Source organism: Culex pipiens, chromosome 1 (assembly GCF_016801865.2).
Source record: "Culex pipiens pallens isolate TS chromosome 1, TS_CPP_V2, whole genome shotgun sequence".
NCBI lineage: Eukaryota > Metazoa > Arthropoda > Insecta > Diptera > Culicidae > Culex > Culex pipiens.
Window position 1 is genome coordinate 20,475,957 of NC_068937.1, and position 17,908 is coordinate 20,493,864.

Here is a 17,908-nt window from a genome sequence, read left to right on the forward strand (position 1 = left end):
AAAACCCACGTTTTTAAACACCTAGGCAAAAACGTTGTTATGGTTTCGTTTGAGCAATCTGCCAAAAATGTATGGAATTTCGTAATTTTTGTTCTCGTGGATCAAACTTACTTTTTGCCCAGGTATTTAAAAACGTGGGTTTTATAGAAAACCTAGATGTATGGGTATCAAAAGATCGGAAATTTTATGCCCTTTCCGATGCCACATAGGTTAACTTGTGAATTGTGGACCGGTTCGGATGCCGGCGGATTTTCCGACGACGTAATTCCGGGTTGGTACGAAATTCCAACGAAAAATCTATTCTAGCGATACAAAGAACCCCAGAACGGTGTTATACCCACTCCAGAATGTTTATTTATCAATTCTATGGTAATATATTGACATTTAGTTAAATTTAAAGTTTGCAAAATTAAGTTTAGATAAGTTTTATATAGAATTTCAAGAGTTATGTAAACTTTTATACTAAGTAATTAGTAAACTTTATATTCAATCCAAATTATATTTTTAATCAGTCAAGGATGCCTATTTGGAGTTGGGAGACTGGATTTATGGTGATTTGTCAACAAATAACTTTATTCATGTTAATTTTTCGAAAGGTGTACAAACTTTTTTTGCACCTTATTTATTTTTGTATTAGTATTTGTTATATAACTTTTTATAGAAAACATCTTTTCATGAGCTTTTTGCAGCAAAATGTTCGGCATGAGTTTCTGAACAAAACGTAGTACTAGGTTTATGTCAACATTAAATTGTTTACATGTTTCATCACAAAATGTGCATAGTGCCCGAGGGGTGTAAATACTTTTTTTACATACTGTAAATCCACAATAAATTTCAAACATTATTGCAGTGATGTTTTCCTAACACAAGTTAATGTCAGGTCTTGAAAAAGAATGGAAAAGTAAAGCGCATGTTTTACCGTTATTAAGGGCGAGTTTTTCGCCAATGTGAAACAGGTCGTATCGAGGTGCTCCGATTTGGATGAAACTTTCAGCGTTTGTTTGATGAACTCATGCCCCATATGAGCCCAAAAACATAGTTTTTGTTCTAAATGCTTCCAAATTAGCACACAACTTTCGATCGACGACAACCTGTGTGATAATCGGACCGCGTACTGGACATTCGATAAAGGCCAAATAATCTAATCTTAGTCCAACAGTCAAAAAAATAATGAAACAAATTGTTATGACATCGATTTGCGAAACCGTAGAGAATTCCTACTTATCATTTTCATGAACGCTAAACATTCCTCAGGAGCAACTGGCTCGTTCAGAGAGGTCGCTGCTGTCCGTACGTCCAGTTCGTTTCCCGTAAGTTTCTGCATTGTGAAGTTTGAAAAAGTGAAATTGCTGCTTAGTAGAAGATGCGGAAGCTGCAGGAAATAAATTAACTGTGTAGTAATTTGAGTTATTATACAAAATTCCTGATTTATACAACTTGTGCAACTGTTGGTGGTGTATTGGTAAGTGTGTTTTTAAGATACTATTCTGAATAAGAATTCGTTTTCTTGACTCCGTCAAAAAACAGAAAACTGCAACAAAAATCATCTCTTGATCGTTGTGGTTTGGTTGAGCGAACAAAGTTAAACCACACCGAACGCACTGAAAGCCACCTTTTTTTTTTTTTTTGTAATACTGAGAATCGGTTATAAAGCTGACCTCACATTTTGCCAGCTCACAGTTTTTTGCTCTAGGGAGATAAGATTTCAAGCCATGCGAAAAAGAAATAGGGGAAATATACCCATTTTAATCACTTTAAGCCGTTCAACCAATTCTCATCACTTTTGTCGTTTTCCGCGATTAAATCAACATTTTCAGATGTATAATTAATGTAGAGTTGCTTGCTCACTTTTATCTGAGCTATTTATTACTTTGTAACAGTCAAAAACACTTTATGAAAGCTGTAATTCATGATCAAAGTGCTGATAGGCCGATAATAGAAATAGGCTGAAAAAGGGTATGGTTCCCCTACTTGGCCGTAACGCAACCATTCGGGTACTTTTTTTTTCTCTGGTTGTATGATAATAGAGCATAGAACTCTGCAGAACTCGATTAATTTAATCCTTTGCGAATTTTCGCACAAATTTGGTCATTAGGGTCTAATATGGTTGATTTTTCAATCCTCTGCCACATTACACCATTACATTTTAAAACATTTTAGAATCAATCACATTGTAGAAAACGGTTTTCTGAACAAGTTCCATTAAAAGGTATCAGTTTTGGCTCAATATAAGCAGATATATGCTCAATTTCCTGAAATTAAAAGTGCCTTTCTCCAAAATGTAATAATGTTCATGAATTTCGTCAAAACTTTTTATGTATCAATAAAAAATATCTTAGTAGGCAGTGCCCATCATGTGAAAGAGAATTAAATTAAGAAATTTTGGAGAAAGGCACTATTTATTTCAGGAAATGGGGCACATCTCTGCATATATTGAACCAAAAATGATACTTTTTTATGTAACTTGTTCAGAAAATTGTTATCTACCTACAATGAGATGGATTCTAAAATGTTTTAAAATGTAATGGTGTGATGTGGCAGAGGATTGAACACATAATTTTCGGGACCTATTGGACAATAAACATCTTATTTATTAAATAATCCATGCTTTGCATTGTTTGATGCTCAAATTTGTATCCGGGCAATGTGTTGCTGTATTTTCGTGACAAATTGTTCAAAGAAAGATTTATTTTCGGTCGTATCGGGGTTTCCAGCATGGATTTTGGAGTTATTTCAAAGAATGCTAGAAATCTGGTAAATTTGGTTCATATTTTTTTTATTTGAGGTCAAATGTGGGTCAAATATAGTTGGTTAGAGTCCCCAAGGCATATTCATAAGAAGTTTGAGCTATATCAACATGAATGCACTGATTTTCTGTGACTTTTTTGAACAAATATCCCATTATCTAATGTCTATATCTCAGTAACTAATGGTCCGATTTTCAATTTTAAAACATGAAACTTTCGATCACATTTAATGCACTTTTGATCATAATTTCTATTTTGCGAGACCATTTCTCATCATTTTGGTGACACACACATCCACACCCAAGATGAGAGGTTAAGTGCTTAACGAAAGTCGCCATCAATATCTTTTCACTTGCGCTAACGATTTCAAAGCGCTTAAGATATGAAATTGCTTCCAACTACCGGCCACATGTTCTTTTGCACATTAGTTAGTCACTCACTTGAAAAATAATCCCGAAAAATGTAAATAATTAGCAAACACCATCAAAAAAACAAACGCGTTAAGTCTTTTGACGGTTTGACTTTTGAATACCCATTCCAATCGAATGCTGAAGAAAACCGAGCGAGGAGCGAAGGCAAATAAAGATCAAAGGGTGGCCACCACCAGCAGCGCCTGTTGGAGTGAGCCAGTGATGCCAGGAAACTTTCTCTATAAATGCTACTTTTCGGGAGTGTTCGCTTAAAATTTCATCACAATTGTCAGCAGACCCAAAAGAGCGCTGGAAGAAAAAAGAACTAAGCTGAAAATAGAAAAATGCATTTTCGTCTGATTACAATACATTTGTGAAATATTTTTTTCAAATGCCTGTAAAAGGAATAGAAAAACGTTTAGTAGAAGTGAAAATAAACAAAAATGTTCACAAAAAAGTTGGTCTACTCGTTGGTGTACTTGGTTTCAGTAAATTTCAAGGAACACTACAGATTATCCAGTATCATTTAAACACGACCGCTTATTAGGCTTAAAATGGGTATATTTCCCCTATTTTCAAAAGTGGTCACTCATGGTCACACATTTTTAAAAATCGAAAAACTGCAAATATTTCGTTGAAATCAAACTTTCGGTGGCCCTTTATCAAAAAATCTGTAAAGTACCGTAAACTGGGGTGACTTTGATAGCCCGGGGTGACATTGATAGAAATTTGATTTGGCCACTATTTTTGATACATCCAATGTAACAGTCACATTTTTGCATATATGTTCGATAATAAGCTTTCCCTTAATGCTTACATACTCAAAATTCTCAAAAATGTTTAAATATTAATTTGACGGGCATTTGAAAAACCTATCAAAGTCACCCCGGGCTATCAAAGTCACCCCAGTTTACGGTACTTTTCGATTGCAAATTCATGTTCTCATAAAAAATAAGGTCGAAACATTCCGTTGACCGGGAGTGCTCATATTTAGCTCGTTATATGTCCAAACAACCCTTGAAATTTTCAGGCAGATTGGTGGGGTCGCAACGAAATGGGTTTGCTCTGCTCGTGGACTCGCTCTTAAAAAAAAACTCGTAAGCTCAAGTAGTAACACAACAAGACAAACTTATCAATAAAATTAAATTTTTCCCATTTCAATATCATGTTTTTTCTAGAAATACTTACCAATTCATCATGGAAGATGCTAGCAAGGTTAACAGACTGCTAATGTTTGCCGTCGAGCGAGCGGACCACAGAGAAATTGAGCGCCTTCTGCAGAACGGAGCTGATCCGAACTATTACAACTCCTGTGCCGCCAATGGAAAGTGCACTCCGCTGCACGTGGCAATTGTAGTGGCGGATCCGGTCGCGGTTAGAATGCTGTTGCGGAAGGGAGCAAATCGTGACACGACCAACAACAAGGGACTATCACCGCTGGATATGGCTCAACTGTTGGAATATTCGGAAATTGCATCGCTCCTGATAAACCATTCCAAAGAGCCTTCTTCAGAGGATGGGCCGCAAACGAGCAAATGGTTCTATACTCGCCGATCGGGAACGTCCAGCATTGCCGGCCAGATGTATGAGTATAAATTGTTGGCTCTGGTTCTACTTAGACTAAAGAAAGGTCCGTATCAGTTTCTTCTCGGATCTAACATTACAGGAATTGGAAATTTTGACGATCTGTGCGTTCGGTATCGCCAGGTTGGAGAAACAAGTTTCAAGTACTTGTTCATACAGGCAAAACACCGGGAAGATCCGGCGAAGAAAAAGGTAACTAAAGAACTATTGCTGAATTTGGATTGCAAAGATAGCTCGGAGTATAGTATGCATAAACACTTTGAACAATATTTAAAAATACGGGAGCAGTTTACTAAAACCAGCAACGATGAGTTTTTTGCCGGGAATTTTGAAAATTTAAACATTGAATTTGTACTCTATACTACGGCACATAGTGACTTAGAAACAAATGATCAAATCAATAGTGAGTTTTTGTTAGAAACCAGTGCAGACGGTAAGGTTTATATGGTTGAATCGACGGATGAAATAATACAAAGTTTGTGCGCACATGTAAACGAAGCAAAGGTCGAACAAACATGGAAAAATGAAAAACCAATTGAGAAATCTGGTTTTAAGCAAAAGTTAGCCATTGATTTTTTGAAAAAGTTCCGAGTTTATCATAGTCAGGCAATGGAACATGAAGTAGGTGAAATTGTTGGTGCAGAACTAGATGGTAAATCTGATAGTTGGCAGTTGCTGAATCTGATATATCTTGACCTCGTTCAAAAGTATTGGATGCGCAAGGACAAAATTGTGTATCTTACGGAATTTTGTAGATTTCTTGAGGAAGCTGAGCAAATAGTTGCTGATACAAGCTTACTTTCGCATTTAACGAGCATTTTCTTCAATAAAGTAAAAAGCTTTGAATTGATTTTTAGTAATGACGCTATAGTAGAACTTAACTTGGACTCTTTTTTGTCAGACTGCAGCAGAATTTTCTTAAATATTCACAGCAATGCTCCCGAAATAAGCTTTGCTAATATTTGTCAAAACATGATGCAAAGATTTGGTAATAACCTGGCAGTAATTGACTTTGAAAAAATAGATGATTTCTCTAAAGTCTTTTCAGAATTTTTAAATTCGAACAGCATTAAATATATGGTCATCCACTGTAAGGCCAACACGCGTAAATTGCGGGAATATTTAAGTTCGAGTGTGCAGAAGTTCAGGAAGAAAATTATTATCGCGAGTGATGAACCCTTCGATTGGTTGCAAGGTTGTGAAAACAAATTTGACCATATGAATGGCATGGCAAATCTAACGGTGGAGTGCCAGGAAAGTATTTTGCACAGCAAATCAATCATATTTCAAAACACGGAGGTCAAACTTTTTGATATTGTGGGCAGTCTCCAAGACGTTGATCACGTTCCCAGAAAGTGGATTGCTGGCGGGTTTTTATTCAAATTGTTAACTGACAATTTGTTCGAAATTGCTTCAGTGTCCGCAAAGCCAATAGAATATTTTGTAAAGCGCAAGCTTTGTACTTACAACCATTATACAAAAACTATTGAGAATGTAGATTCATTCGATGAACACGTTGTGATCATAGCTGCCGAACCGGGAATGGGAAAGTCCACCCTGTTAACGGAGCTCACAAAACATAACGAATCCGTTTGGATTGTTCGTTACAATTTACTGGATTTCACCGGACAATTGAGTAAAATGAACCGCGTTACAATTGACTTGCGCATTGCTATCAAATTCATTCTGCACACATTAGGGATGCCAGAATCGTCTGTTGAGTTTCAAATTTGTTCATTCAAAAGAAAACTTCGATGACAGCGTGCAAATGTTTGAGCTAAAGGTATTTGAGCGATATTACAATCTAAAGAAAGTTATTGTGTTTGCGGATGGGTTTGACGAAATAGCACCGCAATACATGAGTTCTGTCATACAGTTATTGAATATTGACGTAGACTTACGTCTTTGTCGAAGGTACTGGGGTGTCATTCCAAAAAACCCGGGCCGAAGGCCCTGGATTACTGCGTCATCCGTCAAACGCTTATATCTTCCTTCCCTCTAATCGAATCGACACGATTTATGTGCCATTCGATTCGAAAATTATTCAGCAATTTGCTATAAAACTTTCATTGTTGGCAAAATAGTTTAAATATTGAAACAATTGAATGTTTTAAAATGTTTTCAAAATGCAGAGATTTTGCAAGCAAAATGAGCGCTTCCCACTCACGGACGGGAATGTCAAGTACCTATTTTGAGGGGAAAATCATCCGAGCAACGCGACCGAGTGTCGGTCGCGAAAAAGGAGGGGAAGTAGCGGGCCGAAATCATACATAAGAACGCGCGCCAGAGCCCATTCCATCATTCACGTCTCAGACGTCGGACCGGCAGCAGCAGCAGCAGCAGCAGGAAAGCTCAGCCCAGAGCAGCAGCAGCAGGAGAGAGACCAGAGCAGCAGCAGCAGGAGAGAGGGACCAGAACTGGAAAAGAAGTGCGCATCGCCTTCTCGTCGTCACCGTCAGCCAGTTGCCTCTCGATGGCCGGACCGTTAGGATCTTTCGTGGTTGCTGTGGTTCGGAGGTGCTTCAATCCCCATCCCTCGTCCCACCCGGGACGAGGCATCAACAAGATGAGGCGCGCGCCTGCTGCCTTCCGCCGAAAAGCCTCTCGTGGGTCAAGCCTTGGTTGTTAAACAATCGGGACATCCAACTAGCTCGTCGCATTCGCGGCGAGCGCTTCTGAAAGATTTACGTCTCATCAAATTCTAGTGTTGAAAGAGTTGCCCTCGTCCCACCCGGGACGAGGCAGCGAGCTAATTTGAATTTAAATTTCAGGAACAAATTTTGGTCTTCGGGGGCGACGGATTGCACAGCTTTCTGAGGCTGCTCTCGCCCCCAACCCCTATGCCCCCTCTCCCCCTCCCCCCATTCGGCTCGCTAAAATTCCTTCGTCTCTTTCTTTCCTCTCTTTGCCGTTCGTTCGTCTTCTTCGACGGCCATGCCTCACGATCTTGAGCAGTGTGTGTGGAACATGATCCAATTTTACTCGAGGCTGATTCGTTTGGGGATATTTGTGCCACAAAAGTTTCAGAAAATGGGATTCAAACATTGTTTGTTGTTGTGTATATTACGCCAAGTGCAACATACAAACAGAAAATTTCTTTCTTGATCCGGAATTTGTTCTGGTATGCAAAGCAGGACATCCGCATTGTTGTGTCTGGGGATTTTAACATTGATATCCTCAAACCGGAAAATTTGAAATTTGTTGATTTTATGAATTATGAAAGAGTACCTCAAGCTTGATCTGCTTTCCAATCCTTTGGGCGCACATGCCTTGACCTTGTTTTTGGTAGAAATGTTCTGACACAGTCACGAAGGTATGTTTCGTATTTTAGTTATCATCGGCCGATTTTGACTTTGGTTGATACACCAGCCTAATATAAATTTCGCACCACAATCATTTGCAAATACTACACGCTTTCCTAAACAACTTTGTCGGTTTCGCATCCATCAACAACGCTAGCACCTGCAGCATCCACCGCGGCCTATCACCCATCTGGACAGAACATCTCCCGGCTTCAGCCTTGCGACCAACGCCACCATCCAACTCTAATCGGTCCTTTTTAGGGCCACCAATTTTCTCATGAAAGAGTTCTTCTTGTTCATCATTCCCACCAAACACTACCACCCCGAAATAACGCCCTTAGCTGAATTCCATCTCCCATTCATGATCATATTCCGTAAATCTATTTAAAGAATATAGCTAATTCTTCAAATTAATATATGGAAAACCCACATGTCCACATATCTAAATTTTACGTAAGTCTACGCCATTCCGGTTATGTCTGTGACATAACTACTTTGACTTTTTTTAAAAACTGTAATATTCGGAAATTACTAGTCACAACACGAGATACGAGTGTTAGTATTGAACTGGAAAAACAGCTCAATGTTAGGGCGTACAGTTTGGGACCATTTTCTAGAGAAGATATTCTTGATTTTTGCAAAAAGTTTTGGGAATTGAATTTAAACCTACAGACGAAGCTCAACAAAAAACGAGTGAAAGAATTTGTGAATGCTGTTACTGAAACCTACAATGTTTATAGGTATGATTTCATTAGTATTCCTTTACATACAGAGATGATTGCAAGGTGTATCCAGGAAAAGTTTGAATTATTTTATAAACACAAAGACGTTCGTTATACACGTGTACCCGATTATACATTAAACGGGTATTCATTGTTTAAGGACTTTATAGATATAAAATATGATGATATCTATCTAAAGGATAAAAACAAGATCGATCCAACATTACCAATATGTTTGTTGGATGGTGGATTGAAGGAATCGTTTTACAATCGACACAAACGCCTTGCTTTGTGTGCCTTATTTGACCGTGACATTATAGACTTATTGTCACCGGAAACATTTTACAAACTTCCTAATGATCTTAGAACAGTTCAACATGGCAAGGAAAGATGCGGTTTTGTGTGCAGATTCGAGGACGATAAGCCACAATTTACTCATTTATCTTTTGCTGAATTTTTTGTTGCTGATGTTATCTGGGAAAGGTTTAGGCTGATTTCAAGCAGTCAATTAATGACACTCTTTGAAAAAGTTTTGAAAGGATATTTAATCACAAACGATAAGCAACAAATATGTATATTTCTACAAGGTTTTGCAATGCATGAACCGAACAACATCAAAGATTCGTCAGCAAAAGCACGTTTCCTCCTAAGGAATTTAACTTTTGAATCAGGAGAAAAAACCCACAACTGTATGTTAAGTCTCATAGAAAGTTGTTCAGCTGAAAATTGTTCAGAATTGTTGCAAGTTCTTGATGGCTTGTCAGTAGGCGAGAAGAGAGCAATTTTTACATTGTCAGCTCAAGAAGGATATACAAACCTGCTCCGTGCTATGAATGGAATGATAGGCCAAGCCATAATGAAGAAACAAAAATGTTACTTCGAACTTCTGTCACAAACAAAAGAAGACGAAAACATGAAGACGGCAAATATACTAGTGAATGAGCATGGTTATGGCATCAATTGGACTTTTGCATGCAATACAACATGTTTCAGTGGTTTGATGAAATATAATTCTTATGCAATGATTAAATCTTTCCTTAACTCTGGTTTTAAAGAGTTTGTAAATCCATGTGGTAAGTTCTCGCTTCCTCTATATGATGTATTGAAAAGAACAGATTCACCGCAAGATTTAATAGAGACGCTTCTTAATGCTACAGATTTAACTCTCATTGAACAACACTTCTACCCAAAGATCAGTTGGTTCTTACTAAGCCGAGATCAATCACTAACTGAAGCTTTTTTGCAAAAAGGCATCGACATGGTGCAAGTATTTCTTGTAGAACAAGAGCGTGGTGTTTGGGATGGTGCTTGGAGTGGTGATTACTTCTATTACCTACTAAGCCTTCGTTGGATGAATCAGATGCAACTGTTTTTTGAAAATGGGGTTGGTTTCCATACGAAGTTGCTTGCAAAGGTCAAACAAATTAATTACATTTTCAATTCGATTTTATCTGCATCTGAGACTGATCAAAACTTGGCGAATGTGTGTATTAATGCCCTTATTAGGAGTAAAAATGCAAAAAGTTTTCGTTTGGTGGTCAGATCAACTTGTTTTGATAAGACGTTATACATAAACAATAGAGCAATAGATGTTGATAAATTTATGTCCAGAACGATATTTAACATAGAGACCAGTAACTTTGAGGAAATTTTTGAGCTTTTAAATTGCAAAGATCTGCCTAATGCATCGCAGAATTTCAATAATTTTATTTCTGAGGTTCTAAACTCGAACGAAGAAGTTTTATCATTTAAAATCATTAAACATATTTGTCTTACTCATTTTATTGATGCTAAAGATTTGGGTGAACTTGTAAGTAAACTATCCACAATCGTTCCAATGCTGGAAAAATTACACTCACATTATCTTAAACTTTTTGATGCCATACAAACTCGACAGCAGAATTATGTTAAACATGAACTGATTTCTATACAGAGTGAAATGCATCGCAAAACAATCATCAATGGAAGGAGTGAAACCTTTGGCTCGCCATTACTCTATGTTGTAACAACCAATGACACAACAATGGCTGAACTTCTCCTTGACTATGGGGCTAATCCAAGCATTGTTCTGTATCACGAAAAAGATCAGAAATGTGACAAGTTCACGCAACTTTTCAAAAAATATATGGAGTATGACAATATTACTTCTGTACACGTTGCCGCATGTTTGGGAAATCTAGATATTATCAAGTTGTTACACGCAAAAGGGGCCAATATTCATCCCAAGACATCGATCACCCCGTTACATTTGGCTGCTCGTGAAGGCCACATCGAAATCGTTCGATATTTGCTCAATAACGACGCTGAAGCTGATGCCAAAACATTCAATTATAATAGATCGTCAATTGCAAAGGACGAAGAAGGACGCACGCCTTTAGAACTTGCGCAACAGAATGGCCGCACTGACGTTGTAACTCTTCTCAAGCGCTATCAACCATCACTAGCCAATGGCTTCACAGAGCTTCATCGTGCTGCCGCGTCCAACGATTTGGACGAGCTACGGATTTTGGTTCAAGCCGGTACAATCGCTATCAACTCGCGTACCACTTACAACGGGTACACCCCACTGCACGTGGGTGCCGAACATGGTTACGCAGCGGTTGTTCTGTTTCTGTTGAAGAACAGAGCCGATAAAAATGCGAGATCGCTCAAAGGGAAAACCCCCCTGGAAATTGCTTTGGAAAAGAGACATAACAAAGTAGCTGACACAATCAACTTCTTCCAACTTTCAGATTTTCAGCAAAGTTACATTCCAGACTTCCGAAGAATAAAGAAAGAAGAAGAAATATATCTACAGAAAAATGGAGATCACTCATGTGGTTGAATTGCATAGTTCGACGGCAACATTTCAAAAGGCATCATGTACATTTTGACACTTTCTGGGTTATTGGATATTCTGAAAGTACTCCTTATAAGCTACCTCACCATCAAACATGAGCAAAAGTTACTTCAGTAAAGTCTGTTTAATAATGATTTTAAATAAAGTAACATAAACAAAATCTCTGCCATCAGCAGCGTCTGTTTATATAGCCCTGTCAACCTGTCAAATAAAAGACTACATTCTCGGGTGAGTCTTCAAAAAGCCGTAAGAGCCACCGCGACCTCTGACACTAATTTTCGTTTTTCTCAAAAATGAAACAAAATTTCATTTATTTTAAGTTTGGGGCACTTGAATGGACGTGTAGATGAACAATCTCGAGCATTTTTGATACTGGTTTTTCGTAATAGGTCGAATACCGATGCAAAAAGGACTTTGTTTACCAATGGCTCTTACGGCTTTTTGAAAACTAATCCGAGACATGAACCTCGTGACGAAAAAAAGCATCATAAAAAAGCGCCATGTACATTCGGCGAAGAAAAACGAACCATAACAAAGCGTCCCCCTCAATGACAGCAGGGTGATATAGACGTTGGTGATTTCAAAAAAAGTTATGTTTGTTTTTCTTAAATATAATGACGGAAATAATGTTTTATTGAATATGGATGATCAAATATCAATAAAAGCAACGTTTTTCATCGTTTGTTATCATTAAAACATCTTCTTTTGCTTTTATATTAAGATGGGAATTGAAAAATGATGCCCCCTATTCAAATGCGTTTTTCTCATAACGCACTGTTTGTACATGATGCTTTTTGAAATGTTGGCGTCGAGTTTTTAGGTTCGGAATTAATCGTGAAAAAGGATGTTTGCTTTTATCTCACAGTTTCTTTATCATGATGATCATGATCGTTATGTTTGATCCGTTCGAAAAAAAAATCATGGACATTTTTTAAATATTTGCACCACTCTCCAAGTAAATATTATTCAAAAAAGACTCTAAATACCTCCCCCTTCACAGCCCAAGTGTTGACCGAACGCCATCAATTAGCACCTTTTCCGTTTCGTCCACTCCGTCCACAGACCCTTAATTTAGTCACAATTCGATGCCCTGACCCGAGGGATAAATTTCAATAAATTTCCCTAAATACTCAACGAACGCTCGCTCACCTAATGATACAGTTAACCTTCTTCCGGGCAACGAGTTTTTTTTTCTTTTTTTCAAAAACCACCTTTTTTTCGAATGGCATCGATGAGGGTATCGAATATCCCGCCGAGTTCAAACGATGATAATAGTAATGAGTTATTTGCTTGGTGCCCTTTAAACTGGCAGATTTTTTTTTGTGAGAGGACCCTTTAAATTTTCAAAAAAAAAGAATCGAAGACGGAAAAGGTCACCGTGAGAAAGTGAACTTTTTTTTTGCGCTCGAAATTACCCCAATTTAAAAGTGCACTTGGCGCTGCGCCGCTGCAGCAAAAGGAAGATTCTTCCGAAAAAAAGTGAAACAACTTAGGGGACAAATAATTCATCATTTTGAGGGATTTTGGGCTGGAGGATTGGAATTTGAGAGGGTCACCCAGAGCAAAAAGAAGGAAGGAAGGAAGAACGGACTGGCGGTGGTTTTCCCCTCGGTTTTTAAACTATTTTAGTTGCGAAAGGGAATCGATCGAAATTTATTTTGTCTATCTGCGTTGCAAAATAGTGGAGATTTAAGCAAAAAAAAAATAGGGGGAAAGAGGTAAATTGATGATGGCCTGCGGGAGATTTTACGTTTTTTTTCGGGTGCAGATTTATTTTTTAAAAAACCTTTTCGCTTCTAGCTGAACATTTAAAGGGTTCTCGAAAGCAGAGTGTGAGAAAAGTTTTTTCTCTTTTTTTTTGTGGGTATTTGTTTAAAACTTGGAAATTGAAACCTTTGCGCTCACGGGAGATTGATGATTTTGGTGGACGCGAGAGATGCGTTTGAAAAATGATGCTGCAAAAATAATCCTTTTGGGCATGTAACGGTTCGAAACAGCTGGTTTCCGTTAGAACTGAAAATCAACTTCTAGAGATTATTACAAGAGCAAAATTGAATTTAATTTTAACTTGATTCATTTGAAACAATTCCAATATTACAATTATTTCAACTAAAAAAAACAATTGCCAAAGTGCAGTTCAAGAAAAAAATCCAAAAATTGATTAATCGTGAAAGCAAACCGCAAAATTTTGAAAATTACATGTAATTGAATCCGATCCTTTGACCCCTGATTTCGACTTGAGCGTAATAATATCCGTGTGAAACGAAGTAATTTGACACTTTCGATTTGATTAGTTTGACCTGGCCACGGCATGGACTGCAGTCAGTACCCTTTTGAACGTGAAATATTACCTTGACCCCTTTTGCCTGAACTATGCTCGTAAGTTGATTTGGATTTTCTTCAAGAATTCTATACGTCTTCCATGATTATAGGTAGGTCTTATATAGTTGTACAGAATTTATAGGATTTAACGATATTTTTTTAAGATCAATGAACTAGAATTAATAAATGATAACACATTTGTAAAAAGTTATAATACATAATTGTACAGCCTTCCAAAAATAAAATAAAAATGTTTAAAAAATATTTTGTCAAAATCTTATTACATTCATAGGAAAGAAATAACCTATATTTCAATAAATAATATTTTTCAACAAATAAACCTTTTTTTAATCAAGAAAATATGAGAAAACTCTAATCTGCTCCTTAATTATAATTATAATTATAATTATCGATACAACAGTAAACCACGGCTACGTCACAACTGTCATCCACATATAAAGCGAGTGAAGTCAAAATCGAACCAAGACCGAACCAAGTTTTAAGCGCGTGGCGTTTGAAAAGGTCGTATGCGCATCGGACATTAATTACAAAAAAAAACTCAATAGAACAATTCTCAGAGATTACGGTCATTCGATTTTTTTTTTGTATTTTTTAATCCGGCTGAAACTTTTTTGGTGCCTTCGGTATGCCCAAAGAAGCCATTTTGCATCATTAGTTTGTCCATATAATTTTCCATACAAATTTGGCAGCTGTCTATACAAAAATGATGTATGAAAATTCAAAAATCCCTATCTTTTGAAGGAATTTTTTGCTCGATTTGGTGTCTTCGGCAAAGTTGTAGGTACACCCAACTGGCAGTCACATGATTGTGATGCATGGCGGCATGAAAGTATATCAGAATCTGCATGAAAATTGTCCTCATGCATTTTTTGCGATATAGGGATATGACATTTTTGCCCGTTACCGATAATTATCGACATTACCGACGGCATTTTGGTTGTATTTCACAAAAAAAACCCCTTAACAGAACGAGGATTGAACCACTAACTTTTTGGTTATTGTTCCGACACGCTACCACCGCGCCATGGACGCTTGATGAAAAATGAGTGAAAGAGCACCAACATATGCTTCTCTTTGGAGTGTTGCTCTAAGACGGGCCAGCATTATATGTGTTGGTGAGAACTGCAGATCGCTGAAATTATGACACGCGGGCAAAAATGATCTACGGGCATGCTGCAAAAAATGTTATAAAATGTGTCATTTTCTGCAGCAAATCTAATGTTGCAGATTTTGAGATATATTTTTCCTTTGGGTGTATGCACCCAAACGGCGGCCGCATGATTGTGATGCATGGTGGCATGAAAGTATATCAGAATCTGCATGAAAACTGTCCTCATGCATTTTTTGCGATATAGGGGTATGACATTTTTGCCCGTTACCGACAATTATCGACATTACCGACGGCATTTTGGTTGTATTTCACAAAAAAACCCTTAACAGAACGAGGATTGAACCACCAACTTCTTGGTTATTGATCCGACACGCTACCACCGCGCCATGGACGCTTGATGAAATGTGAGTGAAAGAGCACCAACATATTTTTCTCTTTGGAGTGTTGCTCGGGGACAGGCCAGCATAGGGGGATGGCGTCGCTATTTTTAGACAACATTTTCCACTTTTTCTCATCGAAACCGACTTCTTTATCGACTTCATTTTGCTGGGCGAGATAGGACGCCGTCTATTTTTAGACGATGACTCAGCACTTTTACACTCTTGCGCTTAAAAAAACCAGGTGGCAGCACGATGTAACGCCACGTCCCTATTATATGTGTTGGTGAGAACTGCAGATCGCTGAAATGTTTACACGCGGGCAAAAATGATCTACGGGCTTGCTGCAAAAAATGTTATAAAATGTGACATTTTCTGCAGCAAATCCACTGTTGCAGATTTTGAGCTATATGTTTCCTTTGGGTGTGGATAAGGACTACACTGGCAATATGTGATACACGGTAAATTGAAAATTAACATTACAAATCTGACCAATAGTTGCTGAGATATCGACATTGGAAAATGGTGGGTTGTTTGGGTGAGACTTAGAAAACATCAATTTTCCTGTTTTTAAACCTTTGCATGGCAATATCTCAGCAACTAAAGGTCGCACCAACAAAGTTCAAACAAGCAAAATACAGATAATTTTCTCAACTTTTCAAAAATATTTTCTCAAAAGTGGGCAAACCTGGGCACTAATTTAAAAAAAAATGAAAAACTGCGACTTTTTTCAAAAAAGTTAAAAAGTAAGTCAAATGGCTATAACTTGAAAACGGTGCTTTTTATCAAAATTTCACTAAATTATATTTTGATTGCAAATTGGAACTTTCATCGAAAAATGAAGTTGAAAATTTTTTGCGACTATATATCGATTTTTTGAAAAAATCAGTATTGATTCAAAAATTCATAACTTGATCAAAGATTTTTTGCCCATTCTGGATGAAAAGTTGGTTTTTGATGTCCCCTAAAGCATATAAGAAAATAAAAAAAATTAAAATAGTTTTTTTTTTGCAAATCAAGTTTTAGTGACAAAAAGTGAAATTAAAAATCACCAAAAAAAAATTTTACAAACTAATTATGCAAAATGGCTTCTTTGGGCATACCGAAGGCACCAATACAGTTTCAGCCTGATTAAAAAATACAAAAAATTAAATTAAAGAAAAAATACCGATATCGTAGAGAATTGCTCTACTGCAAACATTCTGATATTATTTCATTACCAATTGAATGACATCTAACCAAAATTTCAGTAAACTTTATTTCAACTTTAAATTTTCATTTCAGTCTTATTGCATAGAACACCCATTTCAGATTGGTTGAAATGAAAATCAAGATGACAAACATTATTATTATTTAAAACGGTTGTAAATATTATTGAATTTTTCAAAACGATTTACCAATGACGGTGCACATCAACCAGAGCTTTTGCACCCAGATTTTTGTTACAGACAGTTTAGTATTTTCAAAACTACTGGTACTGTCGAAATATTTTATTATTCATCCCCTAAAGTACTGTCCACAAAGTAATTTACAACAAAGTTTGATTAATTTTACAATCCCGTTATTGCAGGATTGGGTCCGTAAGTTTGACAATTTTGGAATAAGAAGACAACAACTTCCTTCGTTGCTGTGCACCCTTAAATGCAATCACGAGCACAACAAATATACCGAAAAATAAGTTTAAAAACAGTAATTCGGATTTTTTCAACCATCATATTTATGTCTCGAACTGCAATAAATAAATACAAGCTTTATGAAGCAATTATTGAAAGTTTAAACATCAATTTGTCAAAGTGTTGCTAAATTTGATAGGGGCGCCAAATTGATGCAATTGACCAAGAACAACTCTGTTTGTATAACATTGAAATTTTTGTTTCGCCAAAAACGTTTTTTTCTCAAAACATTGTTGAATGGCCCAAACATGTTTGTTGTTTTGCTAAAATCTTTCATGATTTGAGTATGAATGAATAAAGGAATCCTCCAAAGGCTTCAGGAGACTGGAAAATATCAAAACTGCCTAAAACGCTCTACTTATTTTTATTTAAGAAATGTTAATTTTAGAAAACACTGCCAAGGTTGATCCCTGGAAATGACTTTTGAAGATCCAAAATTGATTGGAATGGATGTTTGGAGATTTTTTTAATCGAAGCCCTGGTTTGGGCTATAGAGGGTTAAAAATGTATGTAAAAAAATGACTTATTTTTCTTTATGAAAAATTTAATTTTCTATCAAAAACTACTTAACAAAAAAAATCTTAAAATGTCATCTTTAACTTTCAACAGTCACTATTTTCCAGCATCAATGAAAATATTTTTTTCGTAAATACTCGCTCAGACACCTCTGATAGGAAAACAAATACAATGCCATCTCGTTTTGAACAACACGACTATTTGAAAAACATTCTTTCCACGAAATGTGAAAATAATTAAACAAACCTAATTTTTCTTTTTGAATGTTCATCGCTTTGAGGCAA

General features: G+C 36.8%; 2 protein-coding genes across 2 annotated transcripts; both read left to right on the plus strand.

The window, feature by feature from the left end:
* Positions 1-1,353: 1,353 nt before the first annotated feature.
* Positions 1,354-8,290, plus strand: LOC120416910 (uncharacterized). Its single transcript, XM_052707499.1, has 3 exons — positions 1,354-1,462; positions 4,336-5,743; positions 8,201-8,290. Exons 2-3 carry the CDS (start codon positions 4,355-4,357, stop codon positions 8,288-8,290), a joined length of 1,479 nt encoding a protein of 492 aa, XP_052563459.1. The 5' UTR covers positions 1,354-1,462; positions 4,336-4,354.
* LOC120416934 (uncharacterized) lies at positions 7,814-12,961 on the plus strand. The gene has a single exon (XM_039578848.2). The coding sequence runs from the start codon at positions 8,461-8,463 to the stop codon at positions 11,587-11,589; it is 3,129 nt and encodes a 1,042-aa protein (XP_039434782.2). The 5' UTR covers positions 7,814-8,460; the 3' UTR covers positions 11,590-12,961.
* The last annotated feature ends 4,947 nt before the right edge of the window (positions 12,962-17,908 follow it).

What these genes read in the sequence shown, in the direction of transcription:
- LOC120416934 (XM_039578848.2), top strand. Translation starts at nt 8,461, where the DNA reads ATGGAAAACCCACATGTCCACATATCTAAATTTTACGTAAGTCTACGC.
- LOC120416910 (XM_052707499.1), top strand. Translation starts at nt 4,355, where the DNA reads ATGGAAGATGCTAGCAAGGTTAACAGACTGCTAATGTTTGCCGTCGAG. An exon ending in GATTTGGTAATAACCTGGCA is followed by an intron (nt 5,744 to 8,200) that starts GTAATTGACTTT and finishes CAACAACGCTAG; the next exon opens with CACCTGCAGCATCCACCGCG.